This window comes from Gorilla gorilla, chromosome 6, assembly GCF_029281585.2.
Source record: "Gorilla gorilla gorilla isolate KB3781 chromosome 6, NHGRI_mGorGor1-v2.1_pri, whole genome shotgun sequence".
NCBI classification, from domain to species: domain Eukaryota; kingdom Metazoa; phylum Chordata; class Mammalia; order Primates; family Hominidae; genus Gorilla; species Gorilla gorilla.
In genome coordinates, this window is record NC_073230.2 from 106,587,506 (window position 1) to 106,613,008 (window position 25,503).

Below are 25,503 nucleotides of genomic sequence, written 5' to 3' on the forward strand. Positions count from 1 at the left end.
CAATTTTTATTCATCTCATTTCATATATGCATATGCAAGCTTATGCATGTATATGTGAATGAAAAGATTTGTAAAGTATGTTCTTTTGTCAGATGTATATTAAATTTTTGTATTCTTATCTCCGATTAAATTATTTGAAGAGTTGATTTTTAGATTTACCTTTTATTCCTTCTTAAAATTAAAAAAAAACGCAGAAAAAAGTACCAAAAATAATTTTCAAAGGTACTTCTTACCCTATTATACTACATTTTACAGTTTTTTGTTCATTATGTCGATTTAGATCATGTCCAGTTACATTTTGTTTTTGTTATTTTGGTAGAATAATGAGACCCACATGAACTTTGATATATTTCTAGACTTTTGTAAAGACAGAACCTTATATGCAACAATCTGATAGTGAGATGGGGCCTTTCCATATCTTTTTCCTTTTTAAAGTGGTTGTGTAGTTTAATTCTTTTACCTAATTCCTACAGAGATTTGATCATTTTCTTATGAGTATAGCAGTTTTCTTCCTTCTACCTTTTATAAACTTTAATGCATTTGGCAACCAGAATACTAAAATAAAATGAAATCCTGAAGCCTACACAAATTCCTGCAAATTGTGAGTAATGGGCTCACAAGGACAAGCAAGTTTGAGCATCCTACATCCTAGAAAGAAAGGAAAGAAGGAAGGGGAAGGAGAATTATAAAGACTATACACAGTACATTTCAAAGAAAAAAATTAGAAAAGATAATTTTAGACAATTACAAAATGAAATTTTGTTAACGCAAATTAATAAATTTTAGGACATTTTATTGAGGATTTAATAACATTTCCAATATACATTTGATTGTAATAATATATTATGCTGTCACTTTACATATTTTGTCTAAAAAGCAAATATCATTTTTCCTTTTAATTTTACTGTTTTCACATTAAAGTTAATTGGCTCAGAGACAAAGTTCATCAAATTACAATAATCACTAAAAGAATAAGTTACAATTAAATTTCTGAATGCGTATCATTCCAGTGACTTCTGTTTCATTTACAAGGTTTATTTTTTCAAAAGAGCTTTAGAACACGTACGTTGTAGTTGTTATTTCCCTCAGATATGAGAGCTTGCTTTTTTAAGATAATCTAAAACTTTTCCTTGAACAATGCTGTGAAGTTTTCTCTTAGAGCAGTGCTTCTCAAACTTCAATGCACATTAGAATAAACTGGATGTTTGTTAACCCATAGATTCACAGGGCCCACTCCAGTAGTTTCTCATTCAGTAGACCTAGGGAGAGATTTGAGAATTTGCATGTCTAACAAGATGCAGGTGATGCTGCCCCAGCGGGTCTGGGCACACTTTGAGAAGTACTGTTCTAAAGACATCGTGACTCTTAAGGTCCAAAATGCAGAGTCACTAAAGAACTGCTGAAGACAAAATAAAGATGACACTAGTTAAATGACAGTGAGAGTCTGAAGCCAGAGAGATGGATCAGTGAACATTTTGACAAGCTGGCTCAGCCAGACATGGTGTGTCATAAATTTGTTTAACATAGTTACTGCCTTGACATCCATTTCTAGGCCTCACATAAGTTGTTTCAAACCCAGTAATACCCCATTACTTTCGGCCTGGTTAAAACTTCTCTTCCCCTCGTAGTCGTTTTTGATATGACCTTCTTGTTTCTCATCTCACTGACTCAAAAAAAAAAAAAAAAAAAAAAAAAAAAAAAAAAAAAAAAAATCCGACATGCCCCACAGCTGCTGACCATGATAAACCTAATGGTCAACACCAGAGTTACATAAATTAAGTTCCCCCTTCTGGCATGTTTTCGTCAAACTAGCCAATCTGCAACACCTGCGAGAAAGGCTGAGCACCTTAAGAAAGGCATGGTCCCTCCTCACTGTCTCTGCCTATCTCTGTCTCTATTTCTCTCTGTCCCTCTTCCCCCCACCTGCCACCTGCTGGCTGAGCTCCCTGTCACCTCAAGACTTCCCACTGGCCTCCTGTTGACACCCGCAACCTCTCTGGGATCTGTAAGTAATGCATTTCTTCTGTTTTATGCATTTCAGTTTCACCTCCACTTTGTGTCTTACCCATCCCATAGGACTAATTCCTCCTCACAACCCAGCCCCTCATCAGGGCTCTCCTAGAGGGTGGCTTTCTTGCTTTCTGGCCACTCTCGAGAGTTTTCAAGACCAAATTAGAAAGAAACTGTAACAACAAAAATCACAACATGGGTGTCAAGAAATGTAAAGGGTCTGAGATTTTGCCCTAATTGCAAGCTAACAAGCTAGCCGACCACAATTTCACAGATGCAGGAGACTCCCTGATTCAGACACAGTGGACCTTATGCCTCATGGCACAGTAGGTAGCGTGAGCTTTGTGTTCGCATCAGTATCTCTGGACTCTCAAACCCAGTGAGGTTGCTGCTGAATGGCCCAAGGGCCTATGGTGTATGCAATGGTATGTGTTACAGCTGATGAACCCTGAGCTTGGGAAACCCCAGTCATTTAAAGGGGTCTGCCAGGACACCGCACTTGCCGCAGAGGATCACTTTTATTTTTTGGGGCAACAAACAAATCTGCCCTGGCTCTGGAGGGAGACAATATCTCTATATTCCAAGGCTGTTTGCTATGCATTCTTGAAAAACTAGTCTCTCTTTGCCTCTGTTCATGTGACATGCAGAAACATGAGGGACCCAAGGAGAAATTTCTCTCAATGTGGTGATTGAAATTGGGACTAATTCAGAGGACTAATATGGTCAAAACAATTCTGAAGTTTCTAGTCTCAGCGAAGGTATGCCCTTTCCAATAACTTTATTATGGAAAGAACTTAAGATGGCTTTTTTTTTTCTCTCAGGTGTATGTAATATTTTTTGGTGATAATAATTTTAAGAAGTCAGTTTATTGACTTTATGACGAGTCTAACTTCTCTACCTTAGTTTTTAATATATAATAGCTTCTGTTTATTGAATACTAAGCACATATCATACTTACCCCTTATAATACAAAATGATGTATGCACTACTAAAATTCTCATTTTATAGTTGAGAAATTGTGGTAAAAGTTGTTAATATGCTGCTGGTCATAAGTGGCAGAGCTGTTTTTACTATATTATGCTTCCTTAGTTATTCATGGTAGTAAAAAATAATTGCTAGATATGTAAAGGAGCGGTCACATGGGACATAAAACAACCAATTTAGGGCAACTTAGGTTGGTGTTTATTTGTAGGCAATTTGGTTGCTATGCAAAGTGGTCGAAGGCCTTTGGAATTAGTGTGACATACCAGAATGCAGTTCTCAAGCTGAAGAGATATTTGCATTCTCTGAGTGGATGATCTCCTAATGTAAATAGTTTGATGTTGTGACTTAATTTTGTGGGATTTTAGACTAGATTATCAGCAGGACTATAGTATTAGGAATGGTCCTCTTTTCTGTTTGTTTTTTTCCTCTCCACAGTCCATTTTCTCTCCCTTCTCCACACTGATTCCTTCCTGGGTTTTTGAATCTGCAGCAGTCAACATGTAGAGAATAAGGTAACTGAATAAGGTCTTAGAATTTTAGTATCTAAAATTCTAAGACCCCAGAGTGGAATTACATGGATTAGGGTGTATCCTTGCCACTTGCCTAGCCATATTCTACTACTTTTTAAGTGACAGGTAGTGTTGAGTTAATCTAGCAGTTTTTAAGAATTAGGTGGTGATGTATGCTTGACATGTAGGAGGACAGCTTTTGTGGCCAGAAAGTCACAGAATGTCAAAGTATTATAATACTGAATGACGATGACTTGGTGAACCTAGTTATAAATGTTGATACAACCTTGAAAACGCTTGGAAATGATTGTTTCCACATTTCCATACACACTTACTGAATGCCTACACTGTTCTGCACGTTGTATAAGATACTGGAGGTGCGCAGATGTGAAAGAACTGCTTCCTGCACTGGATGAACCCACATTTAGTGATTTAGAGGGAGAGCGAATTGAGTATAGCATGATGGGCCATGATAGCATAAGGTTATAGAACTAGTGAAGGGCATGGACTGTTTTGTTGTCTTAGGATAATTATATTGCTATTTAGAACAGTGCTTCTTAAAAAGTAACTCAATCCATATGTCTAATAGCTCCAAAATATTACCCTCTAGAAGAGTGTTTTCAAGGTTTATCTATGGAAAAGGTGTAATATATTAAACATGTAGATTTTCAGGAATGACACCAGCTATAGAATCAGAATCTTTGGATGATGGTGGGATTGGAGGAGTTTTCATGAGGTCCAGGTGTGTTCAACAAGTTCAACACGTAATTCATTGCAGGTGGCAAAACATAGAGCTGCAAATTATATTCATTTGGACAACCTTTTATTTTGCGCTGTAGACCCAAAAGAAGGTATGATAATTGTTGTGTATTATTTATTTTCATACTGCTAAAAGGAATTTTGTTCTCGCCAGATGATATCTCCCTTACCCTGCCTTCTGTATTTCAAGGGTCTTCCAATTTATTTGGAACTAATTACATCTCTGAAGATTAGATTTGAAGCTTTGTGGTTAATTTTGAAGTATTTCATGAATATGGCAGATCAGGTTGAAATCTATAGGACACACTCCAGAAGCTATGAGGCGAAAGTTTTATTTTTCACTTGGCCACAGATCGAAAAATAAATGATGACTGGCTTTATTTCTGCAAGTTTTATTTACACGTTTTGCATATATTACACTCCCTTAAAGCTTAGGCTAGAAAGAGAAATTGTATTTGTATTATGAGATTTTTATTTCCCATAATCTGGCATGAAATCAGTTGTAAGAAAATGATAGCTATCCAAAAGAGTTAATCTGTATACTTACATTATACCTTGTACATTATAAGATTTATCTGTAATGTGGCTGCAAAAATTTTTTAGGCAAGCATAAGTAAAACATATAAACAGTGTTTAGTCATCTTTATAAGGGTGGGCTTGCTAACCTATAGCACAATAATGAGAGGGGATCAACATGTCTTTGGTTAAGTTGTCTTGCTTAAGTTATGATTTAGAATCTTTCAAATTGCATGAGTGCCTGTGAAGAAAGATTGATGGTCTCTTGATGGAGTGAAGGAATAGGTAGGTTTGTATTAAGAAATAATACCTATTCTACATTCTGTTAGTAAATATGCAATTGATGTATAAAATTTTGATGCTGAAAAAAATCTTAGAAATGGCTCCAGCTTAGTTTCCCTGAGGGGTTTTGTCCTCCTCCAGATATTATCTTAACTTTCCAAAACCTTCAGCAAATAATTTCTCATACACCATTGATTGTAATTTGTTTGTTCAATCCAAACCTTGAAAAGGTGATGGGTTTCTTCTTAGATAAATCATTCCTCATGAAACTTGTGGAATTTCTCTTTGCATGTAGCCTATTAGCAAGGAGAATCAACAATACCAATATCAGATGATATTTACATATTTTTTAAAAATACACTTCCAACCAATGCCTAAGGTTATAGAACAATTTATTATGGTGATTGCTCTGTGTAGGGAAATTGGTCAGAAGAGGTGAATAAGGTGAACTTCAAGGTGATTTGTAATACTTTTTTTTCTTACATAAAGTTATAAAGCAAATATAAAGATCAAGGTGAATTCTGGGGTGGTAGGCTCGAGACTGTTTCTGTGCTTTTCAGTATTTTTAGCTTCCCCAATACCCTCCAGCCCACCCCCCAGCCCCCCGCCAAAAAAAAAAAAAAAAAAAAAAGAGACCTGTAGCTAAATCTTGTCATTGGCTAATGACACTATTTTTAGGATCCTTCCTGTTCTTTGAGATATTTGCATCGTGATAGAAGCAGTACTTTAAAAATGTATTCTCCATGTGGCAGAGGCCACTGAAATAAAGTAAAATGAATAAAGCATGTATAGTTTAACTATTGAGAAAGCATCTGTAAAACACTGACCACATGATATTATGTGTGAGTGTATATGATGTGTATGGTATATGAATATAAGGTCCCTTTAGAAGCATAGTTGATAAAACTATGTCTTATATTTTTTATTCTGTGAACTTGCATATAACGAGCCTTAGTAAATGTTTATTGAATAGAAGCAAACACACTAGGCTTCTTGTCCTAGAAATAACTTTTCCCCCTAGTCAGGGTATTTATCTAGTTGCTAGAATTATCAAATGTTAAAATGTACCAAAGTTAACTCATCCTGGTTAGTCTGTTTACATTTTATAACTTTTAATCCTCAAATCCCAGTTTCCAGCCTGGCTTCTTTAGCTAACAGAACCTTTTCAGAGTACTAATAATATTTCTTTATAGAAACATTTTTAACAATCTGTAAGTACAGCACATGTGATTTAAACATACAGAGCAATTTCTCTGCACATTAAGATTTTCCTAGTAAAATCCTTGTTCACTAGGATATAACAAATTGTTAGAAGCCTTTGGTAGAATTCTGCTGAACATACATGTTTATATGAATTTCAACTGCATTGTTTCCCATTATCTGGTTAAGGTTATTGGTAAAAGAACATTTTACCTTTGAGTTGGAATATTATACTCAATATTCATGGAAGTATTATGCTGTTATGTCTGTTGAGGTCTTCAAGACTTCCTATAAGCATAAGAAATGCTGAAGAAATGTCACACCTTGCCTATACCCTTCCCCGCCCTTCAGAAAAAATAAGGTGTCACAGGCAGAACACAATGATCTTCTCTGCTTTCTTATTCTGTTTGTGGTAAAAATAAAATAAAATTGAACTTATTTTACTGAACTGAACTGTTGTATTCCCTGAATTGCATATGCTTTTGGTTACCCTATGGTTTTATAGACCAGAGCTTTCCTGCAGGGTAAAATACAGTGAAAACTTAAGGACTACTAAGATTTTTTTCATTTATTTCGCTCATATTTACATGTTGAAGAGGTCATTGGTGATTATAGTTCTGACATAGCCTATTCTACGGGTTCATGTTTGTCAGGTTCAAATGGAAGCAAAACTTTACTGAGTTTGTATTATGCTAGATATGTAGAATGCCAAGTAGAAAATGTAAGGTTAAGAAAATCCTAGATGCAAAATTGTTAGCTTTATTACCTAAAATTTTGTTGTTAGTGAAAAGCAGCACCAGAATTGGAAACCAGATCTGTCTGATTTACCAGTGCATGTTCATTGTACCATAGATCCAAAGTAATTGATTGTATCTGTAGGCTTTTCTTTCGAACATTGAAGTCTGTTTATTCACCTAAGTCTGCTATTTTCAGTAGGTATTGTTAGAAAATTCAAATGATTATCCTGATCCTTTTGATATGCTAAGAACCGTTCCATGAAGATAGTAGGTGAAACTCCTAGAGTGATAATTGAATTGTCAACATAGGTATAATATAAGAATTTGCTAATCTTTATTGGGTGTTAACTGTTTGAAGATTAATCACATAACACATGCATATTTTATTTGGATTAGCTGTTGTAGATCTCTATTACCTTTTATTAAAAAGGAAAATCTTGACTTACATTAGCTGAAGAAATTGTTTTGAAATTTAGTGATATTTGTTTAAATGGTGTCTGTAAGTCAAATCTTTGTATATAAACAAGAGTACCAACATTATGGGAGTGTAACTGAACTGCTACCTGATCCCTGATGATTTTTTTTTTTTAAAGCTATCAAAAGAAAATTTCTCATAATTTCAGAAAGCAAATTTTATCTTTAACTTGCAATAAATTTGCAATCTAGGAAGCAAGTTACCTACATGTTTGGAAAATAGTCTTTTTTTTTTTGGAAAAGTATATGTGGATATTGATTAGGATAGTAGAATTATATCTTTATATACTGTATAATACTGCTTTTATAGAAGTTTATATCACCTGACAGAATTCAATGCTAATGGAAAAGATGAAGATATGACAAAAAGTAAAGGTTGAGAATGAATAGACCTTCAAGGGAGCTGATCTTTCTGTGATCTGATAAAACCTCTTCATTCTCTATCCTTCTCCCTGCAGACCACTGCATAGCAAAAGCGTTTTTACTGATTAGCAATAATCTCCCAGGATTTGAGGACAAGACCTGTAAAGATGGTTCCCAACTAAAATATGATTTTTGTTGTTGCTGCTGGCTTTGTTTTTCATTTTTTAGTAATTTCTAAAACTTTGCTGGGGATTTTTTTATTAACCTAAAATTGAATTCTAGTGTTTTGGTTTTGATATTACTCTGTCTTCATATATACTGTGATGAGTTTTATGGGAATCTAAAGAATGGTCTTGTGGAAGGAGCATAAGCTTTGCAGTCAGAAAGTCTGGGGTCAAGCCTATTTTGTTATAGTTGTAAGTCCTTAAAACCTTTATAGTGATTTTCTATTTTAAATGTTCAAACCAATAAGTAGGTAGGGATGTATACATTCTTAACACGTCTATTACTTTTTATAAATACTTGTTTGATATCCAAAGGATTTTCCTATATACATATGGTATCTCATTTACAATAAAGCCATTTAATAAACCTTGCTGAATATCATAATATTAGCAGAATTAAGCTTCAAATTTTTCTCATAGGTATTCATTGTAATCCAGGTTTTTTATTTCTGTGTGGTGCTCAGTCTGGTTTTAAGGTCTGATACTATATTGTGCTGTGCCATAAATCAGAAAAATGTTTTGGTTTTTTTTTTTTTTTCTGAAGTAAGTTATTGTTACAGGATATACTTACATAGCCAACTATGGAAACAGGGATGTTCTATTGAGCAGATACTCATATTTTACTGGGTATTTTGTGTCTCTCTCTTTTCTTTTTTTTTTTTTTTTTTTGAGACAGGGTCTTGCACTATAGCTCAGGCTGCAGTGCAGTGGTACCATCATAGATCACTGTAACTTTGAACTCCTGGATCCAAGTGACCCTCCTGCCTCAGCCCCCTGAGTAGCTGGGATGATAGGCATGAGCCACCATGCCTGGCTAATTGTGTTATTTTTTTAGAGACAGGATCTCACTATGCTGCCCAGGCTGGTCTTGAACTCCTGGCCTCAAGAGATTTTCCCCACTTCCCCTTCCCAAAGTATTGGGATTACAGGCATGAGCCATGTGCCTGGCCTTTGACAGCCTTAACACAATTCACTGGTGCCATTTAATGGTAGCTCATTAACTTTAAAAATAAAATGTCACTTGACCAAAACAGAAGTGAATTAAAGGCTTAAAGTGTCTAGAAGACATGTCGGTTTTCTGTAAGTAATGACCGGCTGGTTTTTTGCTGCAAGAAATAGCACCACCCAGTGACTGTTGACTCTAGTCCCGAGATAGACTAAGTATCTAAAGTTTAGTATTATATGCTTTGTCATGAAATTTGCTAGGTAAAAATATTTATTAATTTCTTCATGAACAAAGAAATTAACAGGAGTAGAGTTTTCATGATTATGTGTTTCTAAAATTCCAACCTGGGGATATGAAATTTAGCAACTTTCAAGCTTCAGACCAGCCTTTTAAAATACATAACTTCTTTGGTATACATAACTTCATGCCTTTATTTTTCTAAAAACTTTTTCAGAGTCTTGCAATACAGGGCATTTACTTTATAAAATTAGTGTTCAAAATACATATGAATAAAGCTGATTTGGACTATCTTCCTCCTAGGGAATTGTGTTATAGTTTGTTGCCACTGTTATTCTGTTTCTCTGGAAATGTTAACTGTGATGATTACTGTCACTATAACTTACTAAACGTGGATTATGTTCATGCCATAAGCCACGTGATTCTGGGTCAGATCAGTTGAATTGCACTTTCTCATGCACTCCCAAGGAGGAAAGATCTGGTAGAGTTACAGCTGGTACCTTGGAAACTGCATAGCCCTGTGGGTGAATGCTCACTAGTGTGTTTTGTTTGCTGAAACAGCATCCTCCTGTGTATTCTGAAGAAAAATCTTAATATTCTTCTCTAAGACACAAAGACATTTTAGAATTCTAATGTTTCTTAATCTAAAAAGGTTTAGTATTTTATGCAGAATTTTAAGTTCCAGAATTTTTTTTTTGCCCATACATGTAAAAGTTTAGTTACTATTATTATACTGCTTTTTTTTTTTTTTCAAATGGGGGAAGATTTACATTGCAAATTTTGTCGAGGGCATGTCTTTGGCTGGGCAGGATGGCTCATGCCTGTAATACCAGCACTTTGGGAAGCTGAGATAGAATAATTTGAGGCTAGGAGTTTGAGACCCCATCTTTACCAAAAAAAAAAAAAGCCAGGTTTCTTGATGCAAACCTGTAGTCCCAGCTACTTAGGAGGCTGAAGTGGGAGGATCACTTGAGCCCAGGAGGTCAAGGCTGCAGGGAGCTATGATTGCACCACCGTACTCTAGGCTGGGAGACAGAGTGAGACCCTATATCAAAACAAAGAAAAAAAGAAAAAGCCTTCATGCTTATTTTCTCATTCTATCTTCTCTTTCCTTATCTTCCCATACTGAAGTGTTTCAATAGAAGAGTTGCTTCCATTTCCATTCCTTTTGCCATTTTATTCATGTTTTGCTTCATTTTTCATTGGAAGTTGAGTTTCTAAAAGTATTATGATGCAGTGTTCCTGAAATGTATATGCTTGTCTTTTGGCTTTGCTGTTTAGTTTTTTGTTTTTGTAGGGAGAGGGGAGCCGCCTTTTGGTTACTCTATGTGGTACAATTTCTAACATTTCCTAGCTTCTTATATACTCCATTTCTACCTAGTAGTGAAAAACAAAACCATTGTCCTTTTGGCACACTATGATAGATTTTCACTTAAATTTAGCTTTGGGACTCTTAAATTGAGATCTCCCACTAGGCAATATTATAGAGTCACTGATAAAACCTATGCAACAGCTTAGAAAAATAAATAGATTATAATAAATCACAGGGATAGAAGCCAATACATTAATATAAAAACTGGTCTAGAAGGATGTTTATCCAGTGTAGACTGGACCTCCACAGGAAGAACTTATGCTAAGGAATAGTTCATAGATCACAAACAGCATGAATCAATAAATGACTCTGAGATTTGTAATTTTTTAAACCTAACCTGATAATTTCTACACCTTAATAAGTGAGTTTAGTATATTTATTATATTTACTTTTCTGTTTGCTCAGTTTTATCACTATCTTCTAGCTGCATAAGGCAAACCACAAATAAACTCAACACTGCACTATTTTATCTAGGGGATCCAGGGAGAAAACAGAACCATTACTCTTTGAAGTTGATAGTTGACATATATATTGTTTACTTTGTGCCAGGCACTGTTCTAAGCACTTTGTAACTCATTTAGTCCTTCCAATAAGCCATGAGGCAGGCTTTCACATTACTCACATGAGAGAATGGGAGAAGAGTCTTAACTTTTCCCAAGGTTGCACAGCTAGTAGTTTGCAAGGGCTGATATTCAAATCTAGGCAGTCGGGTCCCCAACTCTGTGTTCCTAACCATTAAATGTCACTGTCTTATGAAAGCCTATCACATGGAGAACATCATAGTGAAGTTGAAAAATACAAAGAGAAAAGTCTAAAAGCTACCGGAATGGGGAAAAAAAGTTTATAAAAAGTGATTGGCAGGCTGACACTAGCAATGTCGTCTCCCACTGAACTTAATGGAATAGCATTTCGAAAGTGCTGTAGGAAAATAAATTGGCTTATAATTCTTAACTACTTTAGCACACGCGATTGAAGGTGAAATAAAGCAATTTTAAGATGCACAAATCCTCTATCAAAGATTATCGCTGAAAGAACTACTAAAGATGTACTTCATCAAAGGGGAAGTTATTTCAGCTTTTGTGGCTTTTGGTAAAAACTCAATATGCATTTAAGAAGGTGCCTAGTATATTGTTTAGTGCATATTAATCTCTCAATGTCATTTTTTAAGAGAAATGTATGCTCCGAAGGTATTTACTAAAAATAAGATTCTATGAAAATTAGTATACTTAAGTGTTTTTCTAAAAACTGAAGTATTAGTCATTGAAAGAAAGCACTCATAGAGGACACTATAGCTGATGATGGCAGAGGTAACAAACTTAATGGTATTCAAGAATAGTATATTATATTGCTGAAGAGTAAATACACATACATCAACTTTAGTAGGTTAGATTACTAAATGATTTAGAATTTATGAATCATAAATAAGGATCATCTTCTGCTTTTTTTGTCCTCAAAATTGATTAGAAAGCCCAAGCATTTTATATAACAATTCCATATTATGTGTTCATTTGAATTCTAAGATTTATTGTTTGTTTTTCAGCGCCTGGCATTGGAAGCGGAGAAAGTTCAAGCAGCTCACCAGTGGAGAGAAGATTTTGCAGTAAGAACCCCTTTTAACTACTTGATTTAAATAGCTTGACATATTGTGTATGGATAATTACATTCATATTAAAATATATTTTAATGATGGAATCTTACGGTGTTGTGGGATTAAAAATAACCATACTTGTTGCTTTTTAAAGAAATTGCTTTTGGGTAATCAGGGCCAATGAAGTTAGCCAAAATGTACTTTATGTTCCATATTACCAAACAAACAAACAAACAAACAAACAAAAAAACCCTTTAAAACTCTTGAAATGTTCTCCCATGATTAAAGGTACATTATTTATAAAATACATTAAAAATAGCATTCAATTTTAATATCTGAATAATTTTTGTCGATATTATGAATATACAAGTTGGAAAAAGTTGCTTTTAACTACTTTGAGTTTGTAAGAAGCAGTATACATATTATAATCACCTTGATGGTGGGCAATATGATGAAAGTGAGAATGAATATATTCAACTTCTTAAAATTTAATTTGCTTCACTTTAGCTAGAAGTAATCTCTCTTCTACTCTGGCCTACTTTGAGAAATGTCAGCTGACATTAGCAGTTGCATGTTTTTTTTTTTCTTAATAAACTTGTTTTATGAACTAAGAGTTACTAGTTTATAGAAATAGCAGAAATTCTCCTTGTGGTAAGGTCTGCATATCTATCATTTGTCTATCCTCTTATAGCCAAGGGGCACAGTAAAAAAAAAATATATATATATATATTTCCTTAATAATCAGAAAGTACTTCTGTTACATACTTGAGTGATTACAGTTGTAGTGAAAGAAAATCTTTATAATTTCTGATCACAGAAAACTTCCAGACAACTCATTTTGGGGATATAAACAACTGCCCTCTACCTTCCCACATTTAAAATAGGTTTAGAATGTGAGCGACAGCTTAATTGTACTCTTTGCAAAGCAAAAGTCTCAAATTTGAAGGTATGTAGTTGTGCTTCAGTAGACACTAAACTGAGGTTTAAGAATTAGTACTTCTTGGTGTTTGTATGATTATGTTGAATATCAAAGGAAAAGGTACTAAATGATATTTAATTCATCTATATAATAGTCTTCCATTCTTGATACTTGTGATATTATTTATTTTTACTGTTTATCACTAATTTATATATTTTAAACAGTCTACTAATGAGAGACTCTATTTGACAACTGCCAGTTTGTTTGATTCTCTACTAAACTGATCATATCACTTAACTTGATTGGTATTGATATTATGTAGGTATTGGCTTTGTCTACAACCTTTATCATACACAGGTTAATAAAGATCAGTTTGCTATCCATGATATATTAAGGAAAAAAATCAATGATTAAGCTAAAAACATAAGCTCCTAGAGCATCGAGCAAACTGTAAGCTCATCTAGTGAATGAAGAGGCTTACAATATACTTAGTTGCTTTTAGATAAAAACGATTTTTTTTTGTTTTTGCAAATAGGGAAAAAGCAGCAAAACAAATCTAGCTAAATATATGTTTGATTAACAACATTAAATATAAATTACTCTTCCCTTATCTCCCACAACATAAAGTGTGCATGGTAAAAGCAGTGTAAAGTCATAATAGAGGTATGGCTAGATCATGTATTCTGCCTAGCATAGATATAATACCCTTGGTGCTATTTTAGTTTGAATCTTCAGTAATTTGGAGAACTCAAAACGGACACACAAACTCAGCCTCTGAAATATATAGATCATACATTCCCTGTTCAAAGCATCCTTTTTCTTTGCCTTAAAGTCATTTGGTAGTATTTTAAGTAGTCATTTATTAGTTGTATGTTGTTTTCACTTTTCTAAGGAGCAATAATGTGGAAAAAAATAACTTGGCAAGTAGGGTTGTAGTAATGCCTATATCATTGTTGTTTCATTTAACTATTATTTATTAATTTCTAGACATAAGGTTCCATTTCCTAGATACATTGTGAACTCTTTAATATTGGGCTCATTAACACTAACATTTGGCAATTATTTTGTTTTCTATATTGAGGTAATGGGGTAACTACAACACAAACACAATACAAAAACTCTAAATTCAAGTTTGCTATTACCATATTTTATTGAATGTAAATCATCAATTTTAAGGCACTTAGTCATTCTATTTATTTTACTTATTTCTAAGAAAAAGCCACTTGGCCGGGCATGGTGGCTTACACCTGTAATCCCAGCACTTTGGGAGGCCAAGGTGGGTGGATTACTTGAGGCCAGAAGTTCAAAACCAGCTTTGTCAACATGGAGAAACCCTATCTCCACTAAAAATACAAAAATTAGCTGTGCGTGGTGGTGCATGCCTGTAATCCCAGCTACTTGGTAGGCTGAGGCAGGAGAATCACTTGAACCCGGGAGGTGGAGGGTGCAGTGAGCCAAGATCATGCCACTGTACCACTCCAGCCTGGGCAACAGAGAGAGACCTCATCTCCCCCCAGCCCCCACCAAAAAAGCCACTTAAATTATGATGCATCAGCAATTGTATGCTGTATTCTTAGAGATGTCAAAAAGTGAAAAAAATTATCTTGAAATGTAACCCTTATTTTCTACTTTTTTGATGCCTATATCCAAGTAGCAGTACTGCTAAAAAACATTGTGCAAGAGGACAAATCAGTCCCACAATAATACAAAAGTCATTACTAAATCTTCTATGGTGAAATAGAAAATGAATTATTTGCCCAGTAAGTATTAGGAATTCTTAGCAAATAGTGGTCACCATGTGGGAGAATTCTTGAAGAAATTCTGTTCCTAATTTCCCCCTTGGTTACCTCACAATTTATTTAGGGCCTATCAACATACTGATTGACATCAAAAGAGACTGTTAAAGGGAAAACAAGTTAGACCACTTAGAGTCCTGTCAACTCATTTCCTGAGCATCCTTCCTGAAGGACCGTGAATGATGTTGACAGGACACACGTCTGTCACAGTTTGCACATTGAGAATTGCTATTTCCCATATCTTACCTTGGCAGCCATACATAGTCTTTATGATAGCCCTTCCCTTTGAAATGCCATAGAGTGATAGAAGGTTTAGATAGTGGTCGTTTTTGTGCTTGGAGAATAGAACCTCAATGAAGACTATCTAATCTTAAGACTCAAATAAGTAAAAAGTACAAAAATAATACATTCCTCTCAGCTTTTTTTTTGTTCCTAATAAACTAGGTGATGCTTTAGTGCACAGATACAGCAAGGTTAAATAAATCCTTCAAGACCAGAGCAGAATATAGTTCAAATTCGTGGTTGAAACTTAGAAATCATTAACATTAAATCTCTTGTTTTGTGAAAGCACACAAAACAATTGTAAATTTTCTCAATATTTTAACCAAACATTTAAAAATGGTTAATTTGAAGATAAATTTTATCATCTTTCAAAAGGTCCTTCTTTTAAACTTTATAATTCTTTTATCTTTTAAGGTATTTAACAATGTGCATCAGTGCAATATTTCTTTAATGCCATCCTTTAATAATTTAACACTAAGATGATTTAGAAGGCAGACATAATTTCCTAAAAGGTACATTAACATTTCAAAGAGCAATGTAATATTCTGATTCTTCCCTCAAGTGTAAGTAGGCAAGTTTCATTAATATTACTTAGGCAAAATGTTGATTAACCTTCCCTACTGTGTAATGTGGAGAAATCTCATGAACAACAAGAACAAAAGGCAAAGCACTAATATGCTGGCAACAACAAAGGACTCATGCAATTCACACTCTCTCTCAGCTCCATTCAATTCCCAACTGAATATACAATTGAGGGAACAAAGGGCGTACACCCTAAATGGATTAAGATTTATGTGGTCATGCATTTACAAGTTCAAACTAATATTTGTAAATAAGCTATGTCTACCAGCTGCCTGCTAGGTCTCCATACAACTTATGGGTGTTAAAGGTGACATTTCATGTCACTTATGATGGACAAATTATTCTATTAAGGGCAGGTGGGAGAAGCAAAAAAGAGCTTGGAAAGCTAATTGTTCCGCATGAAATAATTGCTATTTCTACCAAACAGATCTTTTCCAATTGCATTTCAAATCTCATTTGATTGCATTGCAATGGTTGGTTAACTAAAGCAATTTTGTTTCCAACGAAGCTTGCAATATTAATTGTACTTACACATGTATAAACATAAGGGGTGTCCAATTTGTATTTTAATAAGTAGGATCTTTATGTATGGCTTATTAGCACCAGCTTGTTACTGTGCAGGCAGAGTACAGAGGTCTAGAAATTGGCCGGTAAATAAAACATTTGAAGAGTCCCTTTTAGCTTCAGCTTCACAAAGTAAATTAGAAGGTGAAAATGTTTCTAGTGAAGTTGTACGTTATTGAGTGTCCGTCAGGCTAATTTAGTTCTCCAGTTATAGCTTTAATTTTATAATATTAAAATTACTTTGCCAAATCATATTTTGAAATGTTTATATTTTGAATTTTGTGTTGATGCGAGTTAAACTAATAGGCACTGGCATTATGTATTTAATCATTTCATCTATCCTTATTTATTTCATGAAATTGCATCGTTTTTATTGATTGTAGCAGAAACACTTTTGAATATGTGGAATGGGAAAGAAAACACACTGTATTTGTTTTACTTAGAATCGAAGACAGACAGTCACTTGGTATGAGGTCTTGGATATTGAAAGAACTGACTTTTAGGGATAAAAAGTGAGAGCGTAGCATTGTCTTAATGAATAAATAAGTGAATTTTAATAGATCACCAAAATGATTTTAGGCTCTGGCTTTATTTAGTCTTTCTTAGTTTCCACCTTTGGTTGAAACACTCTTGAAATCAAGAGCTTGCATATTTTAATGTTTTTGCAACATTTCTGCTATGTAGGGAAACAATTTTTTGTTACAGCTTTTTAAGAGTCTTGAGACTTTATCTTCATCATAAAGATAGATTAAAAGCCATAATGCAAAACTCATTTACCCCAAAATTCTGGAAAACAAATGTAATGTAAAGGAGTCAGGCGTATTTGTGTGCCTTACTGTTGTTGTTCATGCATACGTATAAATGCCATGGTAAGAGTATTACAACACCATCATAAAAAATATTAACCATGGGCTTTAAATTGTTAGTTATGCTGGGTGATAACCTATCTCTTTTGTTTTTTATATTGAAAAGAAGCAAAATATTTAATCATTAATTACCTAGTCAAAAACACTGGTTTCACAGTTAACAATTTTTAATATTTTCTAATGATTTTACTGACCTCACTTTCCATTTCTATTAAAGCCAAAATGACAATAGTACGTGATAGTACAGTGGAAGCCCCTGCAGTCAGGCATCATGATGATATGTCCTGTGATAAAGCACATGTAGATATAAATGAGGCTGGGTAAATTTCCTTCTTTCTCTTCCTTCCCTCTCCTCTCAGGAAAGGAGGGAAAAGTTAAAAGAGGACAAACACCCTTGGCTTAGGAAATGGGGAGGTAGAAGGTGGTTCTCTATATTTTCAGGACCAATCCGCTGCTTCAATATCCTGGGATTGAGATGATGAAAATAGTGCTAAATTATTGGGAGATTCCTGGGATTGCTGCCAATGTTCTAAGAATTTCAGCCATGCAGAGCTGAATCATCCTCATTGACGTTTAGTCTGGAGTAGATTACTGCCACCAGCTGGTACCAAATTGCAGCTGTCAAAAGAGGGTTTTTGAACTCCAATTTCATTAGCCTCTCTGTAACTTGAGCTACATTTTATTAAAAGTGTTGTATATTGCTTATTTGCATTAAAATGGGAGTGTACTGTATTTGTGAACTGCAAAATAAAAAAAATTAAAAAAATACATAAGCATTACAAATTACTGCAATTTTCATTTAATGCATAATCTAAGAAGATTTACTCCATATACGTATTTCCATCCATTTCATATCCTTGTTCAAAAATCTTCAGTGGCTCTCCATTTATTAATAGCATATATTTAGGGTATACTAAGCCCTTTATGACCTGGCCCCATCTAGCCTTTCCTAAATTTTGTATTGCATAATCTCTCCAGCAGCTATTAATCCTGTCCTGAAATTCTAAGCTCAAAGCAGAGTAAATTACTGGACATTTCCCTAGAACAATATTCTTTTCTTCACTTTCAGACCTTGTGATAATCTCTGCCTAGAAATCTCTTCTCTCTTTCTCCAATTTCTTCATATTTTTGATCAACCAGTGTTAGATTTTTTGTCTAACAATGCTTTCTGTTTTATATGCTCCCCAATGCCCAATATATGTTTAATTCAAGTATAGCTCACTGTGTAGTTTTCCTTTCTTTACTTTTAACTGCTAAAATATAAACTTCTTGGGGATAAAACTGTGGCTAATGCATTACTAAGAAAACCATAGTCTAGTCCAATATATGCCAGAGTGGCCTATATACAATTTTTTAATTAAAAAATAATTACTTGTAGTATAAGGATATCTGTTTTTGCTTGTAAGCATTATTGACAATATTACTGTGGAGATAATGAAAATTTGAGCTGCACTTTTACATGTCTGAATATATTTGTACACAGATTTGGTATAGTCATGGCACCTCAGTCTTGGAGTTGTGCAAATCTACTTCAGATTTTAGCTCTGCCAACAACTTGCTGTGTAGTTTTAGCAAAATAATAGCTTATTTGAATATTAATTTTTTTAATCTAAAAACTCTTGGCTCTGTGATCTCCAGCAGCATAATTATTACTGCAAGATGCTTGATAATTGTCTTTCTCTGCTTCTATGAGTACTATCTCTCTTCCAAGGAGGATATTTCTAGAAACCCCAGGGTTTGTCTCAGGTGTTCACAAGCAAGTTGGCACAGTCTCTTGATGGATATTTGCCTAGTCTAGTGAGCGTCTGCCAGCTCCTATTACTGTTGTGCTATGTTTGCCATTGCAACATCCCCAACTGTGAAGTCTTTGAGCTGGATTCAATGTGCTCTATGCAAAAATGGGGTGAATGCCCCTATTTCCAACCCAAAAGGTTTTTAATAAGAGACCTGAAGCTCTTTCTCATAGTACCTGTGTCACAAAGTTCTGAAGAAAACGGCTCATTCATCATTTATTTAATCATTCTCTCTCTAAAGGCAGAAACGCCTTTCTTTGTGTGTCTTTATTTCTTTCTTTACCCTCATCTTCTCAATGTCCCTATGCATTCTTGTCCATGTATTTCTCCTCCTTTAGGAAACGATAATCAATTGACCTCCAGGAACTGAATGCATGAAAAGAGATTCCTGATAACTTGCCATCTCCAAACATATTGTTATCATTCAGGTTTAGCCTAGAGGGGACCTATTGCTATATACTTTCATGTCTCCAAAAAGTTGTTTTTAAATTAAATGAGATAATTTATACAAATATGCCTAAAATTTTGTAAAGTCTTTAAAAATGATAATTTTAATATAGAGGCACTATCTCCTTTCAGATGTATTTCTTCAAAGAAGTTGGAAAATGTGGAGACTAATACATATTTCCATTTATTGTCAGTCCTTCAGAACAGAACCCTAGGGAAATCACTGTATTCCCAGAGATAATTTTTGTATGAAGAATAACATCAGATGCTGGAATAATTTCAATTTGGTGGAGTTATAGATATATTAATGGCTATGTTAATATTACTGTGGGAAAGAGAAAATGTTACAGGACTTGAAGGCCTGGCCTGAGAGTTTTATTCCTAAAGGGCTGACACTACAGTGAAAATTGAAGCTTTAAAGTAAGGAAACAAAGTACAAGGCACAGATGATTAATATAGGCATGGGGTGCAGTCACTAGTGGAATACATTTTGACATTGGGAGCTACCCAGGAAAGCTGACCCCGAGGACTGAGGGCTTAGTAGACTGGTTTCAATGGAGAGATAATATTTGTCCAGAGTACTGAAAAGGGTCTGGATTGGGGTTGAGAGAGTGGATATTGCAACCAGAAGCTTTGTCAGAAAACATGTCTCTAAAGTAGAAAGAAGATGCTTTTGAGAGATCTGTTATTTAAACTTAAAGTCTCTTAAAAAAGAAGAAATCCTAAAGAATATTCATCTACATTTTCCTTCAAGTGCTTAAGAAGTTTGTAGCTGGATGTTAGTACTGGATTTGTTTACATATTAAAGAAATGCTATAGGAATTGAAAGGAATGACCAGCTCTCCCCTGCTGTGCAAAATGACCTCCTCCTTTAAAGCTCATGCCTTCTGTGGATAGTCTCATCAACTTACAACCTTCCAAACCAGCCTAGCCGTGGATTTCTTTCTTATGCTATCTTCTCTTTCATTAATCAAAAAGTTTTTTCACTTCATCTTTTCATCCAAATACATACTAGTCCCAGTATCTTCCAACATTAAAAAAAAAAAGTCTGTTACCCCTTCTAGCTCTGCCACATTTCTTTGCTGTTTTATACTGCAAACCTCCAAAAGTTATGTGGACCTCTGCAGTTTTCACGTTTTCACCTTTACTCACCGGCCAGCCCACTCCAATCTGACTTTAAATTTCATCTATGGTGAAGCTCTTCTTTGTAGTTAACAACTACCTCTATGTCATCAAATCGAATGAGCATGTTCTATTTATCTTCACACTTCATGTCTTTTCATCATTTTAGTAACCACTTACTGTATTTCCTTTCTTCAAACACTTCTCTTAGTTATCAGGAAACCTCACTTTCCCTGATTTCCTACTTTTCACTACCCATTCCTTTTCAGTCTTTATTGGTACCTTTTCCTTTACAGTACCTCTGTGTCTTTAATGTTGTCTAAATTTAGGGCACAGTCTTTGCCCTCTCATCTTTAATGCCCATTTTCCTCCAAGGACACTTGATCCATATTGTTGGATTTACATATAATTACACCCAAACCTCTTTTCTGAGCTTTAGGCTCATTTATCCGATGACATGCTTGCTGTTTTCATTTACCTGTCTCACTGGCATGTCAAGACTAACATTCGCAAGTGAACTATTATTTCTATTACTTTTCTCCATCAGTATCCTGATCTTCTGTTAAGTTTTGCATCTCAAAGGATCACTTTCTCCTCCAGTTAATATAGCTCAAATTCAGGAGTAAACTTAATTCCTTTCTCTGCCATAACTCCACATGTAGTTCATCTGCAAATTTTGTCAATTCCAACTCCAAAATTTACCAAGCAAGCATTCATTTCTCTTCATCTCCACTAACAACATTTTTCCCCAGAAAACATTCATATCCTGCAGGCAGCATAATCTTGAGATTATTAATCAAATTATGAATTGGAATCCACTCCACTATTCTTTGGTATCCACAAAATTGTTTTATAGAATTCTAATAATGAGATTCAGTACATGCTACCCCAAAATATTTTAAGCTGAAGGAATCAAAGAAAACCATGGGGGCAGGGAGGTCTCTTTGACCTTCCCTCATGTCTTTCTTTCCTGAAGTCATAAAACCCACAGAGAAAGGAAGGAAAGGAACATCCTCATCTCTGAAGATACGGGGATACAAAGAAAAATCTCAACAAACAGGTCTTGCTGAGTTTCCCCCAGCTTATCTCCATCAGATGAAGCTTTTTTAATCCAATCAGACTTTTCCACAACTATCCACTTGCCCATCAAACCTAGCATAAAAAATACACAAGGTGCCCTGTTTCTTTGGGTCTTCATTTCCTTATGAAGGCTCTCGTGTCACATAAAACCTATATTAAGTAAATGTATAGCTTTTCTATTGTTAAACTCTTATTATAGGAGTTTCAGCTATGGAACCTAAAATGGGATGAAAAGATATTTTTTCCCTACAGTAGTGACCCAGCATACACATAGGCAAATAAGATTTTTAGTCAGTTAAATAGAAGAGAATGATGAGATTTTTTTCTTGGAATTAAGAAACAATTTTATAAAATAGTAGAAAAGGCCAGGTGTGGTGGCTTCTGCCCATAATCCCAGCACTTGGGAGGCCAAGGCATGAGGATCACTTGAGCCCAGGATTTCAAGATTAGCCTGGGCCACGTAAGGAGACCTTGTCTCTACAAGGTCTACAATTAAAAAATTATCTGGGCATGGTGGCACACACCTGTAGTCCCAGCTACTTGGGAGGCATGAGCAGTGATTGTGCTACAGCACTCCAGCCTAGGTAATGGAGCATTTCTTCTCACCTTCCACATATCTCCCAAATCTTATTAAATTATTACTTCTACATTAAGGTTTGTCTTATGTTCTATAATAATAAAAATTCTGGCAGTATTAATACTGATTTTTATATTTTGATGGATTAAATTTTATCAGCAATACTTTTATGATAGCTCCTTCATTACTTTATTTCTTTGTTAATTTTTTTCTTTTTAATTTCATAATTTGATTGGATTTTGTTAAGTATGTTGACCAAGGAGGTGGTAGAATGCTCTAATCTGAGTTGTTATATGATTAAGAATATCTGGCCTTTTCATTTTGGACTTGAAGGTTGCCCTGGCTAATTAGGTATTATTTTCCTCAAAATTTTGGGACATTGCTTCGCTGTCTTTTGTCATTCATAGAGGCTAGTACGAAGTCTGAAATCAGTCTGTTTCCAGTTTGTAGACTCCTCCTAAATTGAACTGATTTTTTTCCCACTGGTTTCCGAATGATACATTCTTCATTCTTGAGATTGAAGTAGGAATAATACATCTTACACATCTTATTTTTGATTGTTTGGTGTCTTTATATTAAAGTTTTAATTTTATTTCAGAGATGTAATGTTTCTGCATATTTTTGAGTGTGTGTGTATGTTCTCTTTTCATCAGGAACATCACGTTAATTGAGCTACATTTTCTCTTTTCTATAACTGGTATTTTCTCTTTATTACAGTCTTTTTTTAACATTTCATTTTGCATGATTTCCTAAAGCCTGTCACTAATAATGTCCTTTTCATATGCATCTGTGCTTTGGCTGTGTACATGTCTTTCTTCTCCATTCTTATTTTCACCTGATTTTTTTCTCTGTTTTCTGGCAACTTCCTTGTCAACTTATATCGGTTCATAACATCAGATTCTGAACCCCTTTATCTTTTATTTTCTTTCACTTTTTGGGGAGATCTCTCATCACCATTTTGAAGAACAGATCTGTAATTTATCTGAGACTGAAGAATAATGGGTATTATTCCTTTTATTTTAGGATCTCATGTGTTTGGCTAGTTTTTCTTCTTTCACCTTTTGAAAAATATGGATATGGATGGATTCCTGAATCTCAGAATAAGCTAGTGATTTGATGGAATATAGGGAAGATTAAAAGGAGAAGATGCTGAGGTAGCTTGGAAACTTGGTGAATAGTCTCAAATATCTTACAAAGCATGCTTCCTTTCAAACATTCCAGTCAGTTTTTTAACATTCAAGCAGTTGATAAGACTTAGGGTAAAAAGGATTAAGTCATGGTTTGTCTTGCAATTTGATGATTACCATTTTTGCTTTCTTACTGGGATTTATTTTGTTTTATACTTTTAGCTAGAAGTTATTAGGAAAAAGTAGAAAGCTGCAGGTAGTACAATTAGCTTGTACTTCAAAGCCAAAATAGGCAATGTCAACATAAGTGTTCCTGAAAATATATGCAGCATCTAATTATCCCCTAGATACCTGCTAGCTATTCTAAATTCTGGTCTTATGTTATTAGAAAATATGAAGAAAAGAAAATAGGATGTAAACCAGTACAGCAATACAGAGAGCAGAAAATACTCTGATATTTAAACAGATACCCTAAAGTTAACATTTGCACATGAGATATATTGATTATACAACATAGAATTTACTGTGCATCTGACTCTATTAAATAGGATATTTGCTGTTTAACATAAAGTCTATCTTATTTTTTGAGCCATGAAGTAAGTATCAAAACTATCATGTGTAGAAGTAACATATTCTAATAAGTAGGACCTCCAGCCAAGACGACAGAAATTTAGTCATTTTTCCATTGTGTAACTTTCAGCCAATTATTTAACCTCTAAGCCACAGTTTCCTCATCAGTAAAATAGGACTAATATTGTTTCCAGTAGCACAAGTTATTTTGATACTTAATTGAAATTATTCACCTAAGACTTCACAGAGGCTTTTGAGTAGACTGAGGCTTAAATAAAGGAAAATGAGTAATGTCACATTGTTTACAAACTGATATTCCCATGTGAGCTAAACAAACATAACTCAACTTTTATTGGCAATCAAATTTACTTTCTTTTTTTTAACTTGGTTTCCATTTCCCCTGTTTGCTTTGTAGTGGAATCTGCAAGGTATATAGCAACCTGTCATTATCAAACACATTTCACATACACATTACCAATACATTTCATTGAGACTGATTCTGTTAGCAAAAGTGCTAATTCCCTATTGGAACATATTTTTAAAGCTTTGCAAAGTGAATACATATGAACTATTAAGTAAGGAGGGCAGTACAGAATAAAAATATCCATTTTGATAAATTGTATTCTTGCTTTATGCAAATATATGGAAATATATATTATAAACATTATATATATAGTTTACATATGTTTGTACAAAGCAAGAATATAATTTCTCAAATGAATATCCAATTTATTCATTCTGATAAATATCCAGTTTATCAAAATAGATATGTTTACATATATTCAGCATGGTGAAAACATGTTTTCATATGTAAACATTTGTATGTGTATATATATTCAGCTATGCTGAACACATATATACGTAAACATATATGTTTATTCAACATGACTTTTAAGCTCTAGAAATGTCCTGAAATCATTACTGCAATCTTAGTGTTTCTATAAATGTTGGAGTTTGTTACCTTAGAACTCAACAATTGGTGAAATCTAATACATTTTATCTTTTCATACTTTTATTTGAAAATCTGAGGTATTTATGTTCTGAGAATTTTGGGTTTTGAAACAAAGAGCATTAGTTACACTCAGGAGAGGGTAGATTACAGAATGAAAGTTGTAATAATTTTAAACTATCTGTGTGGCCCTATTGCTAAATTCTTTTTTCAAAGTCCTATGCTGAAAATGACTAGATCATATATTCAAGATAACTTAAGCCTACTTCTTTGGCTAGGAGGGAATGAAATGACCTGACAAAGAGTATCGGTGTTTCTGTTATTTTAGTATCATAGATGTTGATCCTGAGGCTTCCCAGAATTGTCTCTATTTTTACAAGGTTTTCTCTGATGTTCTGATTCATAAATTTAATAACCTGGATTTTAATCCCCGAAGTTTCTTCTGTCTCACAAGTCTTTGTTTGTGGTGGCAATGGGAAATGGTGGAATACATGGATATGGTGGAAAAGGACATGAATAATTTTGATCCACATATCAATAAAATCACATTATAAGCCATTTTCATCAAACTGCCCACAGAATAAGCATGAAGAGAATGTTGTAGAAATTTAGATCATGGGATTCTCTG

General features: G+C 34.3%; 1 protein-coding gene across 8 annotated transcripts in view; it reads left to right on the forward strand.

Annotated features, from left to right (window-relative positions):
* The window catches only part of CACNA2D1 (calcium voltage-gated channel auxiliary subunit alpha2delta 1), a 494,639-nt gene that overhangs the window by 258,891 nt on the left and 210,245 nt on the right, over window positions 1-25,503 (forward strand). For all 8 annotated transcript variants that reach the window (XM_055347564.2, XM_055347566.2, XM_055347565.2 and 5 more), the window contains exon 4: window positions 12,154-12,213. In XM_055347564.2, the coding sequence (XP_055203539.1) occupies window positions 12,154-12,213 (60 nt within the window). The remainder of the gene's footprint in view (window positions 1-12,153; window positions 12,214-25,503) is intronic.